This window comes from Protopterus annectens, chromosome 8.part0 (genome assembly GCF_019279795.1).
Source record: "Protopterus annectens isolate FY-2018-M chromosome 8.part0, PAN1.0, whole genome shotgun sequence".
Classification (NCBI taxonomy): Eukaryota; Metazoa; Chordata; order Ceratodontiformes; family Protopteridae; genus Protopterus; species Protopterus annectens.
Genome location: NC_056741.1, coordinates 1,778,480,774 through 1,778,504,426, shown reverse-complemented (window position 1 = coordinate 1,778,504,426; position 23,653 = coordinate 1,778,480,774). Strand labels below are relative to the sequence as shown.

At 39.6% G+C, this 23,653-nt stretch overlaps 1 protein-coding gene across 2 annotated transcripts in view; it reads left to right on the top strand.

The window, feature by feature from the left end:
* Nucleotides 1-23,653, top strand: part of LOC122809634 (NAD(P)H dehydrogenase [quinone] 1-like) — a 143,598-nt gene that overhangs the window by 55,161 nt on the left and 64,784 nt on the right. For both annotated transcript variants that reach the window (XM_044081271.1, XM_044081270.1), the window contains exon 3: nucleotides 1,812-1,942. In XM_044081271.1, the coding sequence (XP_043937206.1) occupies nucleotides 1,812-1,942 (131 nt within the window). The remainder of the gene's footprint in view (nucleotides 1-1,811; nucleotides 1,943-23,653) is intronic.

The window sequence follows — 23,653 nt, the reverse complement described above, 5'->3', positions numbered from 1 at the left end:
CACATCAGAGCAATAAATAGGACATGCTGGAGGAATAGATTCCTGTCCTAGAAACTCCCCATGCTCTGGAACAAGATTCCAGTCTACATTAGGCAGAGCTCCTCGCTAACCTTCTTCAAGAGAAACCTTGACAAGTGGATGGGAAACAGAAAGTTTACCTCGGGGATCACTTCAATGGCTCTGCTGGACAGAGGCACAGGGAACTAATCTAAGGGTCGACAAAAGCCAGCACATTCCGTCTAGGCTTATAAATGCCTTCTGACAGATAGCCTATTACCTACCTATGAACCTTCTATGACATAATTTCTTTAAATCTTAACATTTTTTCTTTCTCTCAGTTTGTGTTGGTCTTTGTGTGCACAAACCTTGGGGTGTTGTGTAGTTGACAATTACTTGCACACATTTTCGTTATCCCTCATTCTTTCAGTCATCCCATTGCTTACTCTGTTGCCGCCTACTGGCAGAGAACCTGGTCTGACTGGTCCTGATCTAGTTTCTCTCAGTATTTCTTTAGTTTAACGCATACGGTATAGAGTACGTTTTCCTGCCTCGCCTGTCTTCATGCTCATAAACTAGAGGCAGAGGGAGTAGAACACTAGCTGTAACCTCATGAGTCTGCATTTTAAACTGGCGTTGGTAAGGGCATGGCACTTTTTCTATTTATAAGCGTTGGTAAGGGCATGGCACTTTTTCTATTTATAAATCCATCCTTTGAATGGTATTCTTCACCCATTTTAGAACTTAACTGGCTTATCTGCCAGCACATTGAAGCAAACCTCAAAATCAGTTTTGGTTTGGTATATTTATTTATTCCTCTTCCCTCTCCATTCTCTATTCATTACCATGATGATAATTCAATACTGATGGGTGACTTAAACCCTCATATGGAGCTTTGGTGTTATTCCCCTTACAATCCCCTTAAAATTGTTTTCCTTCTTTAACAAAGTCTTAGGACCAAGTTGTTCATGCTTGTATGGTAAGAATTTTACATGTTATGGTTATTGATTCTGCTATTTTGGAAAAGAAAATACAGTTATAATTTATGTAGGGGATGGGTGGGGCTGTTGACAAAGTTGTGAAGAATCCAAGGGGCATTGTTTAGAGGTAATGATCAAATTGTATGCTGTAAACAGTATTGGTTAATACACAACAAATATTGGTGTTTATCCTATATGTGAACCTAAAATTACATTGAGACCCTTTGGATCATAACGGTGCAGAGCTGTAGTACATTGGTTATTATTTAAACAATAAATTTTCCATGAGGAGAGGTACACTGAAAATTCTGGTTTTGTCATAAGTAACACCTTATTGCAGTATAAATTGTTTATAGGTTCATAGGCAAGTACTACGCTGTCTACCCTTGTGGATCATTTTAAGCTTAGCCAGTTGCTCTCAAAAGTGAGAATCCAGCTTTGTATCTGTGAGGTGAACACCTTAACCATTATGCCAACCCCCAACTTAAATATTATTTTATATGTGCTTTTACTCCACATCTAATATCTACAAATGTCACATTCTCTAATATGTATTTTGAATGCTACTGGAGTTGACCTCTTCCTGATAAAGATCATTCCCTTGAGTGGACTGATGGCTGTATAGATGACACATCAGATGAAATTGTTATGCTCTGTAAAGACAGGCTGGTTTCTGTATTTGGAACAATCTACTGTTGAGTTATTCCAAATTTTGTCTTTACTCACTTGGAAAGTACTCTTGACCAAGTCACTCCGTTGCACAGATTCAGACTTGTTACTTTTGGGTAAAATGCACCTTTTAATGCTCACTTAATGTAATTTTATATTCCTTAGGAAACCCAAAGAACCCTAACCACTTTAATTATGCATTTGAAACTATGGAAGCATTGGAGGAAGGCCGGCTTAGTAAAGATATTATTGCAGAACAGAACAAGCTGCGTTCTGCTGACCTTGTTATATTTCAGGTACTTGGATTTATTTTCTGCATTATATTCATTCATAGTCTTTGATAATACTTACTTTCAAAGTAAGTTGCGCAATGGCTGATGGATTTTAAGTAGTTTCCCTGCATGCCTTGTTGCTTTCAAAGTGAGTGGTATATCTGTAGGTAGATTTAAAATGAATACTGCCAGGCAAACTTTGCCAAAATCCTAAAGCTCTTTTATTGTAACTGATGAACCTTGGTACCAAGAAAAAGATAGAATGTTAAGTATAAGCTTGTATTTTTTCACTTAAAAATATAAAATGTTGTCAAAACTCAAGACAGCTATACATAACTTTATAGAAACACGAGTAACCCTCCCCAACATTCCATCAACCTCTTCACTCCCTGTGATGACCCACCACTGGACCAGTAATCAAGGAGCCTTAATCCTCGCTGCTGACACCAGTGGGGGATGTACACTGGGAAGATAACCGGTACACACACACTATTTCCAGATGCAGCTCTCTGCATCAAGTGCAATTTCCATTAAGAGCAGACAGAGACCACAGTCAGTCCGGGGCTAGTTTCTCCCTCTTTCTCCAGATTTCCAATAAAACTCCCCACTGGCTCAGCTGAGTGGCCAAGCCAAGACCTCCAACGTCCTCTCTGTCCAACCAGTGCTTTGTGTCCCTGGCCAAGTGGCTGACACACACACTCTTTGAAGTTTGATTTACACACACACACACACACACACGCACACCTGGGAAAGGGTGGCACAGGTTTACTAGTTATGCCCCCTTTTGCCCAGACTACAATGTAGCTACCACTGCCACCAGCTAACTCCTTATCAGCTTCTTTAAGGCCCTTAACAATGGGTGTCCACTCTAGCCTTGTAATATTAATATAAATGGTAGTTTAGAGCAAGGCTATTAGGAGTGTCCCACACAGTGTCACTAAATAAATTTGGAAGTACTCTCAAAACTAAAATATCACTAGACAGAGCAGCCACAATAAAAGGTTTAAATATATTTAATAATAAAAGAAGAAGAAAATACTCAGTATATAATCAGTGATATCAGAGTTCAAAATCACAGGAAATAATTAAAACAACATTGCAGGACAGTCTGAAAGAAAGAAAAATATATAAACTAAGCTTTGCTATATTCCTGACTATATCTAAGAGAATTACTAGTCTCTAGCAACGTACTGCATCAGAGCAAGGCAGATGTGTGGTGAATGGTTCTTGTCAAGTCCAAGACAGAATACAGAATGCCCTGTCTCACTAAGAGACTTCTCAAATTAATATGTCAAATATTACTGCTGGGGTAGCTTGCAGAATGAGATTTCTTGTCATCTGACTCTATCACAGGTGAAACCTCACTGCTGGAAGCTTGGCAGTAGTACCATCTACCTGTGAAAATACATAAATCTCAAATCTTTGGCAGATGCTGGAAGTCATAAAACAATTGCATTCCTTCATACTTTCAGAGGTAATAATTAGTTCACTCTGAAGACCATACAGAAAGCTTCTTAGCACAGACTGTGTCTCTTGTTGCACTGAAAACTGAAAGATACTTTGTGGCTATGCAATAAAAATGGTAATTTAGAGTAATTTAATTCCAGCTATTGTTTGAAGTTGACCTCCTGTATTCCAGTTTCCACTGTTAAAATATATACATTTAAAAGCTACAGTACTGCATGTACATTTCTGTTTTCTTCCAGTAGGGCTCCTTGTGGATACATTTTAAGCTCAATCACTTTACAAAATAACTTTTCAACACACATCTGTACCAACCGGTTTGATATACACGACATACAGTTCAAATACAGGTGTAACAAAAGCATCTTATATAAATCTTGTTGATATTCACAAATAACATATAACATATAATTATTTACAAAATTCCAGATAGCTGTGCTGGCAGTATCTCCCTTTGTCAAACTCCCTAACCTTGCCTTGCTTCATATTTTTTCTAGCCAATAAGCACACAGTAGAAGTATTTCTGAAGTTGTATTACAGGAGTACCAAGACAATTTATAAAGTGTTGCTTTGTGCAGCTGTTCTCCACTTGCTGCTTATGTGATGCAGCATTACAGATTTTTTTTTCTTTTGTTTTACCTAAATATGAATTGCTGTATTGCTAAGTAGGTTTATATATGCAGTCTTTGGTTACAAACGAAAGCGCTCAATAAAAGGTTTTTGATTATCCTGGTGGAGTTCTTGTGACATTTTTTTTTTTGTTCCAGGCTTGCTCGTCCTTTGGTGGTATTAGCATTTTTCGTTCTGGTTCCTATATATATTTTGCAGTATAGGTATTGTACACTATTCCTTTGGAAGGAATTTTGCGTTCCATTGATTTGCATGAGACAATCTTTTTTTTAAATGTTATAATATGTGAATTTATTCATTTAATACAGTAATATCTTATCTAGTTTATGGAAATCGGCATGAATTAGAATCTCGTAGGAGTTTTGTAATAAATCATGTTGTGGAAATATAAAGTATGTAAATTGTAAATAGGCAACATCAGTTGATTCTTCATGCATGATCCAGGCATTGCTTCTGTTACAAGCGTTTGCATATAGTTACATGTTTATTAGTTCAGTCCATGCCTCTCATTTCATTGAACTGACCACACTTGATGCCTTTAAACAGTTAACAGCTGGTAAAAATATATAACTTTAACAGCTAAGGTTTAAAAACTACATTACTAAATATATACTGATGCTGAACTGGAATCTGCCTTTTTTACATCTTCCTGCAGGGCTGGATTACTGCAAATCAGGGGAAAACGATATCAGTCGAGTAATTCTACAGGAACATACAGTCTTTAGCATTCAAGTCAGTTGAGTAAACTGCCTGGAAGTGAATACAGATAGACTGAAATGCTATTGAGTTGCATGTGAAGCCTAGAATACCTAGTATTTGCATGAACCATCCATCCACAACCCTCCCTCCACCCATTTTTGTACACATGGTTGGGGTTTCACTTCAACAGTGACAACAAATGGGCATTAGAGGAAGATTTGACAATAACCCCTCCTTTGTAGTCATCTGGAAAGTTAGTTAACCATAGGTCTTTATTTCTGATCTCTTGACCAGGAATAAAGACCTATGGTTAACTAACTTTCCCGATAAGTAGATGCCAAAAAGGAAGGTGCCTAGTACTGAACCCTGGACATACCATTTCTTTCCATCATACATTTGGAGGAGGCACTTGCTACCTTGAATATGTGGGTCCTATTTTCAGCCAATTGGTTCTCTACCTCACCATGTCAGTTAGCTTGTTTACATTGGCAGCAAATGAGTATGGTGTCAAATGCTTTGGATAGATCAAATAGAGTGTAAACAGAATGACCAATATCAACAGCCTGGGTGATGCCTGAAGGAACATTTAAAAAATGTCTGTAGATTGTGCCAAGTGTGACCTTTTTAAGAATGCATACCTGCACTCTTCTATATAGAGCCATCTGAATGTATGTGGTCTTTTAAACTGCTATGCAGCTGCAGCCTGAGCCAACTCTAGGACAGTTATAAGGCAAAATGGCACAGAATGGCTTAGTGCCATAAACAGCAGTAACATCTTTCATGTAAAAGGCATATATATGTTAGGAGGTGAACATCATGGCACATGTAACATTGATTTTATTTGTGTACGAGTCTGAAAGCTGGGAAAGTATCCTTGTATATATAATAAGAGTACATTGTTGCAGGCAAACCAAGTTTGCCTAAAAGTAAAGTTAACCAACGCTCTAGAAAGTAAATGAGAAGTTGCTCTAGAAAGTAGTGTGTAGCTGAAGTGATGTTAGCTGTCAGCTTCTTAAAGATTAAAATATGAAAAATTAAAAAATAAAACAGCATTGTAAGCATAATTACTGGGATTTTTTAAAAAATAAAACCGCATTGTAAGCATAATTACCTGGGATTTTTATATTTGCCAAAAATAAAGTATGAAAATAATTATAGCCACCAGGTAAAAAACAATGATTCTGTTTTCCCTTTATCACTGAGATATAAATGGATGGATGTGCGGCAGCAGGTGCAATGTCTTTCACTGTAGCAGTTTAGCTGAAAAAGTAACTGAAATACCCAAAATAAAGGTAGCTAAAATTAATGTGTGATGTTTTCAACCACCTAGCATACCCAAAATAGAGTATAGAATCAAAAATATTTCCCTTCTGTGTGAACTCATTTAATAGTGGCCACCAGCCCCATACTGATGTTCCAAAGAATTATGCAAGTTAAGTCCATACAAAATATGTGGTTTAAATAAAAAAAAAAAAAAAAAAAGAAAAGGTCCTTCATTACACTGGATTTATTTATTTTTTTTTACATTTATGTACTTGTTTGTGCAGTGCGGTACGCTATTTGACTATGCTTAACTTTGTGCACCTGTGCATTAGACATCACTAAACATCTAAAAAAAAAGAAGCCGGATGTGTTCAATTTCAGTGTGTTTTTTTTTTTTTTTTTTTTTTTTTTTTTGTGCTTGTTTGCATGTTGCGCTACGTTATTTAGCTGTGCATAGCATGGCTTACTTATGCATTAGACTTCCACTAAACCGGTAAAAGTAGAAACTGAATGCATTCAGAACCTGAGCAGCAATACTGAGATACACTTACAGGCACCTTCACAGTATATCTGAAGAAGCATGAGTTTCCTGTACTATCCCAGTGGCTAGATAGGTTGAGTTATGACCTACAGTGTAGTAGGTCCTGAGTTTGAGTCCTGGGCAGTAATACCTGTTACATATAGTGTTGTAAAACTGTGTCATGTGACTGAAACATTGGTTGACTTTAATTGTTGCGTTTAGAAAAGGTGCTTGATGCTAAGCATCTCTTAAACAAGGTCAACAGTCTTTTCCTGTTTGCACGTTGCTAAGCTTCGTTTAAACACGGGTTGTGCAAGTTTGTATGATGCTAAACGATGTGGGCCATTTTTGAAAGTTACAGTATTATATGCAAAGGTGGGAATGCAGCCTATTTAAACATCAGTAGGCAGGAATTTCACATTATTCCTTGGAGCCTGGCCTTGACTATGGGTATAGCTGCTGTCATGGGAGAAGGTGTGCACTTTACGACACAAAGGTGGGTGTGCAGGAGTCCAGAGTTTTCACTGGACTCCTGGTAGAATGCCACAGATCCCAGCTGCTGCAGGGCAACTACCAGTGCTCAGAGTAGAAGTCTGAGGCCTGAGATAGTTTGGCCAGGGAGCTAACCAGTGCAACTAGTATCCCCCACACTGGTGAGCAGTGTTGAAACCCGTTATGACCTCTATTGTAGGAAGAAGGGAACCTTGGATACCTAGAGTGAAGAAGCAAGGGATGGGCACACCCCACAGATATGCAAGTATGTTTTCCAGTAATTTATAAATATAGACGCTGAATCAGTGCAAAGCTGGTATGCATAATGGTTTCCTTCTCTTACCACAGTTGCAGAAGAGAGGGCTTGCAATGTCCAGTCCCATGCAAGGCGTTTGGCCAGGATGAGGCAAGCGTGTGATATGTAATGAAATCATAAAGTAAGTACAGTTATTGCAGTCAACAGTCATGTATGAAATACCTGGGACAGCCATAGATTTTAATTAGTGTCAGTGCATGTCTGAACTGGTAAAGCAAGTAAGCATGTGGTACTGTGTAACATAGCTTCCAAACATAAGTTAATGTTGTGGTCTACCCAGATTGTCATTGTTGTAGTCTGCTCATTGTCTGAAATATGCTGTAGATCCCACTCAGTCAATCAATTGGGTAAATGTGTAAGTTAACAGAAGACCTAGACAACCATCCCTGTGTGTAAGTGCAAGATCTGAAACAACATTAATCAATAATGTGTAAAAGGAGACGATGCTCTCATTTATTTTTTTCAATTAAAATATTCAGTATTCCTGTAGTCACTGCTTGTAGATTCTAATCCGACACCAGCCAATTGAGAAATGCCCAGGTGTCAAGTGTAATCAGTGTACATGAACATACCTCTCAACTGTCACAATTTTTGCAGAATGTACTGACTATTGTGCCATATGTCTGGTCCTCTGATTTGCAGGTGTCTGACATCACTTGAAATGCAATTTAATGGCAAATCTGTTATCAGGACACCTTGCTACTATTGTATGAGCACACTGTGTAAAATGTTCCCTGTTGTGCCTTTCTACCACCATTATCTATGGCTTGGCCAATTAAGTCCCATGCTAAGAGGTTGAGAGTTATGTACGTGGAGCATCATATATATATATATCTATATCATATATATATATATATATATATATATATATATATATATATATATATATATATATATATATATATATATATATATATATATATATATATATATATATATATATATATATATGTGTTTTATATATATATATATATATATATATATATATATATATATATATATATATATGAGTGTGTGTGTTTTATATATATATATATATATATATATATATATATATATATATATATATATATATATATATATATATATATATATATATATATATATATATATATATATATATATATATATATATATATATATATATATATATATATTTACATACATACACAATGTAAGCAGTCCATGTTCTCACAAGTGAAATATAACATCGCTAGAAGTATGTAGTTGTGATCTGTTCAGTCGTATTATCTGTGAAGTTACTAATGTTCTTCTCTCACCCCATACCGTCTCTTTTATTTATTTAATCAATATATTATCATTTAATATTATCATATTTGTTATTAGCTCTTATGTTGGACTTAACATATTGCTTTGCTGTTAACTTTCATTTACATTATTTATTGTTGTGTTCGTCATTATATTATTTTCAATGTGTTTTCATTGCTCATTATTGTTTTCTCTTATGTTATTAATTACGGTTGTTTGGGTTATGTTCATTTACCACAGAGTGACAAGGTAGGCTGGTTCCTGGTGATCCACATACTTTGGCTCTCCTGGCTGAAGCATTGGGGTCCAACATGTCTGGGCCGCAGCCTGGTAGCACCTCCTCTGCTGCCCCTGCAGTAGCTGCTTTATCCGGTAGTTCTGCTCCACAGGCTGGGGTTGTGCTCCCCTCTGGGAGTGGAGGTGGAAGGGATGCATTCATCACCCAAGACCAACGACCAAGCTTGGTGCATTGGCTTGTGCGCCAAACTGTTGGTGCATGCCTACGCCAGATGGAGAGCATGCTGTCCAGCCTGGTGGGGCAGTCTAGCCCCAGGCACCAGCATCGACCGCTGCCTCCACAGGAGCAGTGAAGGTGCAGTGCTGACAGTCGCATGGGTGAGGACTTGAGTCACATTACTACTGTGTCTGACGTCTGTGGGACTGGGATTCCACAATACCCACCCCAGTCAAGGTGTACACCCCCCCTCTTGTGTCCCGCACCAACCGTGTCTGCTGTCTTGTCTGTCTGCAAAAGCTTCCTCATCTTCCCAACTTACCTTCCCCAGACATACTTATGTCCCTTCCCAAGCATTCCACTCTCCTTAAAAGCAACAACAAAAAAAGATATCGTCCCATACATAGCTCTCTCCATTTCTCACACATTTCCACTGGATACACTTTGGTCCAACTGGCTTGACAACGCACTTATGTTGTCATCACCCCTCTCTGTGGGGGTGACGGTTCAAATTCAGCTTAAAAACTTTTAAAATGCACAGTTGTTGTTGTTGAAGAAGTGGATAGATATGATTCTTTACTACACATACCTACCTGCCTTTCACTGTGATTTTTTCCCCTCTGCTTGCACCCCATTTCACAACTGTCCCATCTTCCCAGTTTTTCTTAAAAGAATTTTTGCACGATGCTAAATGGCGGTATATTACTATATGTATTTGAATGTATAATATGCACATTCAGAAAGTACACCTGTGCCTTATTTTAAACCCAGTACCATTTCACTTGAAGAGCAGTGCATCAACCTGCCAAGCCACACAGCCAGTTAATTAGCACAGGTGTTTTAAGCAAAATATAGTAATTGTCATTTTCTCATCATTAAACATGTTTACGTGATGCTACCCATCATGCAGCAAATCTACTAAAAGACTAATGGAAAAATAGGAATTTAATTGGGACTCTGGTAGAGAAATACATCACTATAAAGCCATATACATAATAATAGATGCAAGTGAGGTATGTAACAGCAGGTAAGTATGCAATTATATCTACAACATGTAAAAATACACCTGCTTTAACCGTGATTCTGTAGCTCAATCCGTTAAATACTTCGAAAACATAAATCTTTGGTCTACATGGTCCTGGGTTCAAATACAGCTGTGTCTAGCATTTAAAATACATGTATGTGTATGTTACCATTATAAATTCTGATAGGAGTGTCTCGTCACCACCCAAAGCAGTACAGATGGAATGTCTGCTTCTAAATAATGGAAGTCAAAGGCCTAGGTATAGGACCACATCTTAACTATTCATATTACAGCACTAGAAAGTGCATGCATTAGCATGAATTCCCAGAAGATTTTGAAGTATGTAATTCAAATGTGGCCCAGTAGTAACGGACTACAATCCACGATAATTTGGTAGTAATATTACAAACAACCACAGCTACACAAGTAGCATACATATATGGAGGTCGTGATAGAAGCAAGGGTTGCCAGCACACATGTTCCACACGACTACCATGACATAACACATGACTTGGCAGTTGTCAAACTGGTTGACATAATGGTTAATATACCCCCTACCTTGTTCTAGGACACACCAAACACGTTGCCTTTTACTCTGTTAATGATACCTTTGGCTAACATACTTACCTTAAACACATACCTTAATTTCCAGTGGGATGTGTTCCCTCAGTCTGTCTCTGGCTGTACACCAAGCTTGCCACAGTTACTCTTAAGTATTGCTGTCCGGCACATTCTGCAGCCTGTCTGCCTATGTTTATTGCCTCCAGCAGCAGCAGCAGCTTCAGTCTGTAGCACACATGCCTGTATGTAAAAAGTAGCTGCTGCATACATTTTCTCTGTGCTGCCGTTTTATGTTTACCCCAGTAATTTCCACCCCGACATGTGAGAAGAGGATAGAAACTACATTGAGGCCTTATATCTTGAGTAGTTGCATGGTATTGACTGATTATACTGCAAATCAGCTGTGTATGCTGCATGTAGCAATTCTGCACCACAGATTAGTTAAGAGGCAATCACCTGCAAATGAGAACCATCTTAAAAAGGCAAACCCCTAGTTAGGGGAACCATTGTGTATGAGAGTTAGTGTGTATGGTTAACTCATTGGCACAGTACTTATACAGCCGTATCTTTCAACAGAGGAGTATTGTCCTCCATCAGCTATATAACCATTTTATTTCCAACATGATGCATATGTTTGAATGAACTTGGGGGGGGGGAGTGATTACATCAGTAAGCTTTTCTTAAAACTGTAGTGATGACATGGCAGTTGTGTTGCACTACAGATGATGTAGAGTACAGCAAGGGTATAATGCAGTGTGAACTAGGTACACAGGTCTTCTGGATACTTCCTTTGATAGCAGTTACATACACACAGATATTTCAAGCACGAGCATTAATGCCCTTCTAGCTTGCCAATATACCAAAACACTTGTTCCCGTAATAAGTATCCAGGCTGTTCTTAAAAATATCTAGTACTTGCTTTAATGTAATTTGATAGCCTGTTCGTGCATCAGCTACTCTGTCAGAGAACCAATTAGTACGCTTCTCATTCCTATAGAATCTTCTATATAGGTTATCTGATGATTCTCTAGTACTTTTTGATAACCCCAAACATTCCCAGAGGTAGTTGTCACTAAATGCCCTATATACCTGAATAAGATCTCCTCTTGGATATCTGTAAATGACACTGTACAAGTTCAGATATTTTAGTCGTTCATGACTTAAATTTTCACATCCATGGATAGCCTTGGTATATTTCTGTTGTACTCTTTCCAGTTTACTCATGCTTGTTTTCTTACAGAGTTTCCATATTGTTGTTGTTCCATGCTCAAGTTTGGGTCTAATGTAACTGACAAACAATTACTTCATTATTTTTGATTTCCTAGACTTATTTTATAAATCTTTTTATACAACCTATAGTTCTATAACTGTCATTAACCAATTAGTTGATATGATTAGAAAAACTCCTAGCTGAATCTTCCCATATGCTCAGGTCCTTAAATGAGTATACAGTTTCAACCACTGTTTGTTGTATTAAATATTCACCTTTCAATTTATGCCTGACAAATCTCATATGCTTTGTTTTTGATGTATTTAGCAGCATATTATTCTCAAAGTTATTTTGCAGACATGCTTTATCTCTAACACATGTAATCAGTTTACCCAATCTCGGGTTGTCTGCATATAGACTGTAGAACACCTCAGATGAAAAAGTGAGGTCTAGAAGATACAATCTAAACAAGTAAGGGCCTAGGACAGAGCCCTGTGGGTCATCCTGACTGTAACCAAGGATTTTGCCTGTCCAGTTGCTGTATGATATTTGCCATGTCCAGTTTGTAAGCCATGCAGCTAAGCATCTTATCAAGAGTACATCAGTACCTAGTACAATACCTAGTTGTACTAATTTATTGATCAGTGTTGTGTGTATGACCTTGTCAAATCATCATCATCTTCTTTTGGCTGTTCCTGTTAGGGGTCGCCACAGCGGATCATCTGTTTCCATTTCTTCCTGTCCTCTGCATCTTGCTGGGCCACACCAACCACCTGCATGTCCTCTCACCACATCCATAAACCTTATCTTAGGCCTTCCTCGTTTCCTGTTACCTGGTAGCTTCATACTTAGCATCTTTTTACCAGTATACTCAGCATCCCTCCAAAGCACATGTCCAAACCAATGTAAACTTGCCTCTCTGGCTTTGTCTCCAAACCTTCCAACCTGGGCTGACCCTCTAATATACTTATTCCTGATCCTGTTAACCCTCATCACACCCAGTGCAAATCTTAACATCTTTAACTCTGCCACATCCAACTTTCCTGCCTTTTTGTCACTACCCTCTTGTAGACCTTCCCTTTCACTCTTACTGGTACTCGTCTGTCACAAATCACTCCTGACACACTTCTCCACCCACTTCATCCTGCCTGTACTCTCTTCACCTCTCTTCCACACTCGCCATTACTCTGAACTATTGATCCCAAGTATTTAAACTCCTCCACCTTCACCACTTCTACTCCTTGCATCCTCACCATTCCTCTATCCTCCCTCTCATTCACACACATATATTATGTCTTAATCCTGCTGACCTTCAATCCTCTTCTCTCTAGAGCATATCTCCATCTCTCTAGGGTCTCCTCCACCTGTTCCCTACTCTCACTACAGATCACAATGTCATCTGCAAACATCATAGCCCATGGGGACTCCTGTCTCGTCTTGTCAACCTGTCCATCACCATTGCAACTAAGAAAGGGCTCAGACCTGATCCTTGATGTAATCCCACCTCGACCTTAAACGCATCCATCACTCCCACCGCAGACCTCACCTCTGTCACACTACCCTCATACATATCCTGTACCACTCTTGCATACTTCTCTGACACTCCCGACTTCTTCATACAATACCACAACTCCTCTCTAGGCACCCTGTCATGCTTTCTCTAAGTCTACAAAAACACAATGCAACTTCTTCTGACCTTATCTGTACTTCTCCATCAACTCTCTCAGAGCAAACATCGCATCAGTAGTGTGTATGACCCTATCAAATGCTGAAGTTAAATCTATATAAAGTACATCACAGCACAATTTTCATTCATAGCTATTCTAATGTTCTAGAACATCAGGTTACAGGTGGTAATAGATCCGTTTTCAACGTATGCATGCTGATGTATGGTTTCGAGTCACAACCTATCGAGTTCTGAGAATAACTTATCCAATATTAAGTTCTCCATTATTTTTCCACAACATGAAAGTAGAATTAAGGGTTTGTATGACTCTGGGTTTGTCCTACTCTTTTTTTCCCTTAAAAACTGGAGGAATGTTCCCATAGTTATACGACCTAGTGAATAACCGATAATATGGTACTGTATGGTACTGTAATTTATTGCTGAAGTGTTCTCAGGTCATTGTTACTAATTCCATCTCCTCCCTGCATTTTGTTTGGATCCAGTTTGCGCAGTTCTTTTTCAATAAGATTCCAGTATCTGGGGTTTTCTGCATGCCACTAGGACAATTTACCTCCCCTTTTATGGAGCCAAACTGTTTTGCATAAGATTTTGTAAATATATTTATAATCTGTTGTGTCTGAGAATAAATTTTAGAATCTGCACACAGTTTATCAATTTGTGTGTCTTTACTCCTTCCACATCTTATGCATCTAAAAAAGGGGTTTCCCATTATGCTCAATATCTTTATATAAATTTTCTTCAAACTTTTCTTGATCTTGTCTCACACTATGCTTAATCTGTTTGTCCGGCTTGTTTATTTCAGTTTTCAAATCTGTAGTCTGACCTCTCTTCCATTTCTTATAATTTTTCTCTCTTCACCTTTAATAAGATGTCTTGTTCTTATGGAAATATATCCGCCTGATTTATGCCTAGTTCCTGATGTTAAACCTTTTTTTTTTATTATTTTTTGTACTCTGTTTCTCTTTCAAAATTTTCCACATTCCATCAGTTTTTCCACTGTATACCTCACTCCAGTTAGTTTTACATAGTGACTATTTTGCTTTCATATAATCTGTAATTAACCTGTGCATTGGCTTACATTTCAGTTTGGCAGTATTAATTAGCAACAAATTAACCTTTATAATCCCATGATCACTGCGCATCAACGGTGGTAAAACTTGACTTTGATGTTACAGTAATTTCTTTGGGAACACAAACAATGTCTGGTATGTTCCATCCCCTGATAGCTACAATCTGAAGCAATTGTTTCTCCTGAATATACGCTGTGAATAATTTCCTTACTAATTTTGTAACATCAATATTATTCCAGTCTGTTTCAGGTAAATTTAAGTCCCCAGCTAATATCATTCTTCCCTCCTGTGTTTCATGCAACAAATGTATGAATTCCTCTAGGTCATCTGCACTTGACTTTGGTGGTCTATACACTCCAACAATTGTTATGTGTTCCAGGGTTATTTTTATTGTCACAGTTGCACAGTCTATAGCGTTGGTGTTATCATTGAACATGTAATAATCACAGGTCTCCTAGCTATCTTTAATCCCTATCATAACACCTTCACCTGATTTTTTTATTAGAATGTCTGTTACAGTAAAAACATTTATACCCTGACAGAACTGGTTTCCAGTCATTGTTCTTTAACCATGTTTCACAAACAAAAACAACATAAATCTTGTGGGAACGTAGCAAATTTTCCAATTTAAAAAAAAAAAAAAAAAACTATTACTGCTCGTAGTATTAACAACCATCAGAGAGGTATCAAATGTTTGCTATCTGTGGGTTGTTAAATTTTCGACATGGCAAAAATCCTGGCTAGTGTTAAATATTGCAAAATATCTGCTACAAAAATTATCTTCCCTGATCTAGACAAATGCACACCACCCTGTCTCAACACATGTGTGCCCAAAACAAGGCTTGGATGCTCTACACATTTCCATTTTTTAAAACAGGACGTAGGTATTTACCCCAAAAAATCTTTTCATTCACAGTGACCTAACTATTCCTTTCTATATATGATTTGTGAAAAATACATCCTAACACCAGTACAAGCAATACTATCTAGTAGGGCTGTCAGTTCCCGACTAACAGTCAGAGAATCCTTGCGGGTGACCTCATTTGTACCAACATGAATAAAAACAGAGCCATATTTCCTTACATTAAGGTGTTCCATAGCTTGTCTCACATCTTCTATTTTCACTTTTAGCAAGCATAACACCATCTGATGTTCATTATCTCTGCAAATATACATATTGGTTCCTCTAATAATTTAATCTCCAATTACAAGAATATCCTTGCTGGTCAGCTCTGAAGAATCTTCAGCTTCTAATACAATAATATCTGCTTTTTCAATTGTTACAAAGGATAGATATTCATCATTATTAGTCTTATTAATCCCACTGTTTTCATTGTGTAGTAAATGCTCATCCAGCTGGTGTTGTAAATCCACAATGAGTCATGTAGTCAACAAATGTCTTTCTTCCCTTTTTTTCTTACAGTAATGTTCTTCAATCCTTCCACGTTCAATTTTGATTTCTTCCTTTTCACCTGCCCCGTGCTTCTTTTTTTCTACCTTCTCCGTTGGCAAGATGATGCCTTTTTCTGTAGACTGAAGGTTTTCTGATAGACAAATATCATTTCCTGTAACCTGTGTGTTACAAAACAAAGCAGTGTCATTTTTACTATGTATTCTCTTTCCTTTACAAGATAGCTGCGGTGGTGCAGCGGTAGCATTGTTGTCTCGTAGCAAGAGGTTCTCCGTTCGATTCTCGGCTGGAGTGCCTTCTATGTGGAGTCTGCATGTCCTCCCTGTGGTTGGGTGGCATTCAAAAGACATACGTAAATGGGCGTGCCTTCGCTGAAGGTTTAACGTCGAGCTGGCACCTCAGCGTTCATGAAAATCTACTGCCAATCATTAGCGAACCGGAGTTCCGCTGTGGCGACCCTAACAGGGAAAAGCTGAAAGACGAACAACAACATTCTCTTTCCTTTACAGTCCTTAATTTTTTCTTCTTCTTTATTTGTTGTGAACTTCTTCCTTTATTTTTTTTGTTTCCCTCTAAACAAACAGGATCTTCAGATTGGTGAATAGGTGCATCCAGAATTCCAAAGTTGTCGGGGGCATCATCTTGTTTTATAGGGGTTGAATGTTCTTTGCAGAAAATATATGCATCATTTCCTAAATGTGTTCTATGCCTAACATTATTTAGTTCAAAAGTCCAGTCATTTAATTTATGAAACGGCAGTTCTTCAAGCCATGCTAATTGCACAAGTGCAATCGTCATCATTAAGTCTAGGTTAATTTCTAACAATGGTAAGCAAATCATCCAACTTTTGACACCAGGAACACAGATCACCAGTGTTATCAGCTGTTACCTTTAAATATGCATAGACTTTATTACACTGTACAATATATTTTTGCATTAGCAAATTGTTAATTGCATACTCATTTAAGGAATCCATATTAATCTTCAAATTAATACAATACTACAAAAGAAAAGATCAAAATCAGTAACCAGAGAATTCCAAGAGAACTTAAATCAACATCTGTGACAAAAAAAATCACACCAGTAATATGCAACTGAATAAAGTACAGTGAGTTGTTCTGACCATAAAAGTTCTACAATCCAGACGAAAGTTGTAATCCCTTTACGTCGCTCACTATTGCTCGCAGTAGCACTTCTTTTTGACAAAGATAAATCACAGACCAAGATGGGATTGTTCAGATATGCTCAGGGTTTTCCTGTCTGCAACATGTGTAAATCTATAGCTGTCTAGGCACCTTGGCATGTAGTAGTACACTACTATTAGGTTAGCACTGTTGTTTTTACATATTATATTGGGGGGTTCCTGCTCTGGAGCACACTACAATCAACTCCTGTGTTGGGTGTGTGATCATATGCGAGTATCTGTCATGGCACACACAAACAGGAGTAGGTCACTATTGCTACTATCCTAGTTGCATCCACATCGTTTGTGTGTTTGACACACTGTTGAAAATGAGATGTGTAATCAAGCAGTGAATACTGATGGCCTCCCTGTATTGTTGTATCTCTACATACTGTACTCCCATGTATGTGATCCTGACATGTGTTCTCATTTATTTGTATTTCAGGATACATCATGCATGCATGACGCAGGGCACCATTTACTGAGGCAGAAAATGACCTCATCATTGAGGCTTTATGCCAGCACTACAAAGTCTTGCTGTCCAGAGGGAGCAAAATAGGCAAGAGAGTGCAAACTTGTGGGAAGACATAACATTAATGCCATGGGTCACCGGAATCGTTCATAAGAGCAGATATGACACCATACCATGGATGTGATGCACTTCGCATGCAGACATGAAGCTGACATGGCCAGGGATCATCAAGTCATTGGTGGGTGGCCTGCAGTAGAACAACCTCTCTCAGCCACAGAAGAATTCCTGACAAACCTTGCAACACAGGACAGCTCCCAGGCATCCATCAGCCAATATGTTGTGGATGTGGGTGCCACCCATTCCTCTCAAGAGGAGCTTTCCGGTATGCTTAGTAAGATTAGCATTGGAATACTGTTGCATTCAGCGTGTCAAGGTGTGTATAGTTTTACATGGGTATCAGGTGTTTTATTGTGTGGGGGAAGGAGGTTAGCTGCAGTTTTAAGCTCATGTAGAAATTGTGACGCACATACCTGATAACATAGCAGCTACTGTAGATGTGAGATATTTGGATATATTTGTTATACTGTAACAGGTGGTGCCGTTGCCATTACCTCAACCTCAAATTATTTCAGGACTGTCTGAATCTGAAGAGGTCTTGCTCCTGCTGCTGGTAAGCATAAAACTGTTTTGTCAGAGATGTAGCTAATGTGTCCTCCCAGGCCTGCTAGCTGGATTGATGCACTGTCTGCACGATTGCCAAATGGACAGATATCTTTTGAATGTCCACAGTTTAGAGTCATACCTCTTGTAGGTGTGACCAGTAGTGATCGACTCGCATGAAGACATTACAGATTGCCATAACTGTCAACTGCGCAGAGTTTTGTAGAATGTCATCAGTGTACATAATGTATGTTTTGCTCATGAGATTCTTGTTTAATGAAGAATTATTTCCAAATAATTACAGATTGGGGTTAGAAAATTATGTCCTCCTGTCCTACTATGTGAGGTTGGGGGGGTTATACAACTCTGTAATAGTGACAGCTGTGTATACAGCTTATCATATATTGCACCATAGTATTGCAGAGCATAGAAGTGCAGGTATTGCTTTCTCCTTTATCATAGGTGACTGGGGAGGTTGGTCTTTGTCCCCTTCACAACCTGATTTCAGTGTCTTTCCAGATTCTGATGGTGGGCAAATTGAGACAGCTGGGGGTTCCAGAGGCTAAATCAGACACAGAAGTTGACATCCCTTGACCAGCCTCATTATCATCATACACAGCCAGTGTGCCTACACATACTCAGTCCCGAGGCCACAGCTATTGGACAGTCAGATGGTGGGGACATTGAACAGGGGAAGTGTGACTACTGTGGCTTCAGTGACTGTGGATCACTGGCCATAGCCAAACAGTTGGCAAAGTTCCACACTGTCCACACCAAGACTTAGCAGGCCATGGTTTCATGGTCCTGGGTGTTCCTGTGGAGGGAACATTCCCAGCAGACATCAGTCACCACCAGGCAGTAGCTCAGCATGTGACATTGGGCAGGGAGGTGCCAGTGCAACTCCTGGCAGAGCCAGTTCTCAAGTTCAGGGGCAGAGACTATAAACTGTCAGCTCTACCATGCATGGCTCACAGTTGTCCAACATACAAATTCATAGGGCTAGCACTGAGCTTGGCTGTGTCCATGCAGACACTCTTACACCACTGTCACATTGAAGGCACCTATAGACGCACGTAACATTTTCATGGTCCACCTTCCCTGCTTCCCTTCCTGACTCTCACACATGCTTGCCAACCTATTGGGTCAGCCAAGACCTCCCGCACTCCCACAGAACACCCTGTGCAAGTGATAACTGTGCCACATCCCTCATCTTTCTCATGGATGCAGAGAAATTAAAGCTGTGCCTGATGCACAGGGTGACTATATCTACATTAATATGAATTAGTTTCATCCATTGTTTCTGTGGACATGCTACTTGTACTGGTCATTTACACATATTGTACTTTGCCATTTAGAATGTACATAGGATCATTTGTGTACATTATGATGGATGCTGTTGTAAGGGCTGTGGAGTCCCACAATGAAATGTGTTTCCAACACAATCTTGAAAGTGAAACACTGATGGGTACACATCTACAATCAGCCCATCAATGTCAGAGCACAGGACTGAATGTCAGGACAGGAGAGAAATATCATCAGAAAGGTAATACAGTGTAGGTTCATGGGTGTTTGCTAGGCTAACAAACATAAAGGTTTCTTTAAGCCCAGCCATACATCCCAAATCTCTGACAAGGTTTGATACCCTACTTATAAGCAGGGTTTTGGGAGATGAAACACTTACAGGCGGGGGCCTAGGAGAGGAACCATTTACAGTCTCCCTATGTCCTTTGGAGACATGCGTCCCAAACCAGGGATTCTTGTCCTGTTCTCCATCCAATTGTGTAACTTGCACTTGATTTGCATTGGGGTGGAATTCTGCTTCACATGGTTGAGGAGCCTGTTCCATATAGGGTGTAGTCTCTGGGATACATACTTGTCTCTCCAGCACGTCCTATTTATACTGCAGGCAAGATGTAGGATTGTAGAATGGGTAATTCTGGTACTGGTTGTTTTGTGGATATGCAGGTGATCCAGATAGGGCCTGATAATGTCCTGTATGGCAGGCATACAGCTCCCCTACAAAGGCTGTAGGACACAGAATACAGGGATAGGGCCTTGATGTGGTCTGCATAGAACTTTATGTATGCCCTGTATTGGTTTAGTGAAAAGCCTGAGTGGATATTCAAATTGTTGGATATGCCTGGCTAGGTACATACTAAAGGTGGCATTGCACTCAATGATGGGTCTAATGAATGCAGAATAAACTGGAACAATGACTTCCCTGGACTTGCATGCCATACCTTTGTTAATAAGTTGCACAACATAGAATGGTTTCCCCAATACTGTAGACATGTGACAGTCAAAAGCTAGATCACCAACTCTGTATGTCCATACATTCCTGACTACTGGGTCAACTGTTAGAGGTGTGCTGTCCATATGATAGTTACCAGGGGTGAATGATTTCCCAAAGCATAGTATTGTGCATTTCTTGGTATTTAGTGTTACTCTATGGGTCTGACACCAGTTGTATGTCTGTGTCAGCCCCTCATGGAGAACATTTGTGTCTGTGTGGGATTGGGTCACCTCCTATCTGCAAATTTGGTCAGCCAGAGGCCACTGACAGTGGCATTGACTTCAGACAAGTAAACGTCTAAGAGGAGCGCTCCATGGAATGATTCGTGAGTGAGTCCACTTGTGACTGGCCTGTTTGTAGAGGGGGCCTCCCCTATGCTAACTTCCTGGGTCCTGTCTGTGAGCCGCTTGGTTAGCCACTGGCTGACATACTAGTTTGTACCCAAACTCTTGAGTTTGTCAGCAATGCCTGATGGAGGTATAGTGTAACATGTCAGGCCATGGTAGGCAGGGTGAACTATTTTTCCCTCATCCATTGCTATGGTTACCTTCTCAAATAGGTCCATCAGCTTGGGTCGGCATGATCTGCCCTCAACGAAACCAAACTGGGTTTGGTCCAGTGTCTGGAGGTGTATTACATCTCTGTTGATCATTTCCAGGATAATTTTTTTCATGGCTTTACATATCGGACTAGTGAAACTTCTGTGTATGTAGGCAACACAGTCTGTAGATGGCCCACCTTTGTGCAGAGGGATTACTGCTGCTGTTCTCCATTCATGTTGCACAAAGCCTGTTTGATAGCTACAGTAAAATGATAATGCCAGAGACCCTGAAAGGTATGTTTTATGCTATTTAGAAGGCATGCTGGGATATTGTCTGGGCCCATTGATGCTGTGTACTTGTTCTTAGAGAGAGCATTAATGACCTGTTCCCTCATGATAGTACCATTATTTATATCTTATGGTATTTCCTTAGAAAAGATTGAGGAGGAGAGAGGGGTAACATTGGGGCTCACGTTCAGCCAGGAGGTTTGCTCTTTCTTCTGCCTCATTATAGGAGGTTCCATTTACAATGAGGTGTGCTCACAATTGTGTCTCGACTTTGATGTTGCGGATGTACCTAAAGTATGCTTTATGGTTGTCCTTGGCTTGGGACCCTGAACTTACCTCAATTCTGGCTTTGGTAGACTTCATTTGTCCTCTGTTTTGTTCAGTGTGATGACACTGCTTTTATCCTGCTGTATGCTGCACTTCCTACATTTTGCCATGAGTTTCTTCTGTTATACAGCCTATTGATTTCTGTGATTCCACCAGTGTGGTTTGATTTTCAGTTAGTTCTGTACTTCTCCCTGGTGGGTACTGCTGCCTCTATGGAGCTATTAACATACTCGTACAGAGTTTCTGTTAACACTGGTGCATAGACCACTGTGTTCAGTGTTTATTGGGGACTTGAGATTAGACCAGTTTATCACCTAATAGCTGGGGGTTAGCCGTAGAGTAGTTCCTGAATATTCCATGTCTAACTGGGGGTCCATGTCTCCTGTTTACTTCAAAGGAGACCAATTTGTGTTCAGACCATACCAGGGAAGACATTATAGTATGGGGTTGTGCATCACTCATCCATATTGGTGAGGTCCAGAACCAATGTTGTGGTATTGGCTGTCTGGTCAAGGGAGTATGTGTTTACAAAAGACAGAATCTCTGTACCAGTATGTTTCTTGTTGTGTAGAATTCCCAGGTAAGAGTGGGATAATGGAAGTCACTCATGAATATGGTATTGGGTTGGATAGTTATTCTAATAAGTTTACAGACATGGTATGGGTGTCCTGAGTCAGAGAGGGGCCTGTAGCTTGCATGGAAGTAATAATGGATTTTGCCTATTGTGAATTGAACTTGGAGCAGCTCATGTGCATTGTCTTGCTTGACTAGCCATGAAGTATCTTTAGTTTTAATGTACATAGAGACACCTCCACCTTTAGCCCCTGCCTGTGAATTAGCTGATCTAAATATGTGGAAGGCATAATAACCTTGCACTGTTGGTGTGCTCTTTGTGTCTTTAGGTTATGTGTTAGTGACCACAGAGGCCTTTTCTGAGAGCTCAAATTACCATCTCTAAGTATAGTCTAGGGAGGTATGTCGCAGGTCATGTACTCCCACATCGACTATGAGTCGCATCATAGGAAGTTACTACACTAATGGCCCTAGCGCCTTTACAATCCTAGCAAAGTTTTACCCTTATTTTCAAGATCAGCAACAGTTTTCATGGTCCAAGAGGAACACGGGTGGAACTGCCAGTGTGACTTTACAGTTACACATCCAATTGTCCACATTGCGTTTGAAGAGGACTAATGATGTACTCCTGTTTGACCTGAGGTGTGATCTCATTTAGGAGACAAATCTGACCCTCCAGCATAGTCTAATACTATCACATACAAGGTTAAGGTCTTTAGAGTGAGTAACCCATCTGCCATTTGATTTGCAGATGTGGTGCATTTCAGTTAAAGCATGGTCAAAGATTGCCTCATGTGCAAGGCATACATTGACTATGAGTAGTCTGTATGAAACTGAAGTGACAGTGATCTCAGATGATCCACATAAGACAGATGCTGAAGAACTTGAATTATCTTTGTGAGGAAGCTTTGTGATGTCCTTCAAGGATGCATCTGCAGTCCTTACAAATGGGTTGTCCTGTCGTCAGGCAGCCCTTCGGTCGGCCGGATTCCAAAGTCTGGGTCTGGCCTCGGCAGGTGTCGCACTTCACCCGATGTCATAGCTGCAGTTCTTCTGGTATAAAGGCATCAGCCGACGCCATTTTCCTCAGTCTTTCTTGCCGCGTGGCGCCCGAAGCAGAAGCTGTTCGCAAGTGCCGGTCGGTCAGAATCAGAGATTACTACTACAAGTACCGAAGACTTCTAAAAAGCTAAGTACCCCGTTGGGGACTCTTTCTTGCCTCAGCCGATGTCAGAAAAAGTGAATAACTGTTTAACTTGTGGGAAACAAATACCTCATAAAGATTTCCACTCTTACTGCTTACCTTGCTTAGGCCCAGACCACGACGT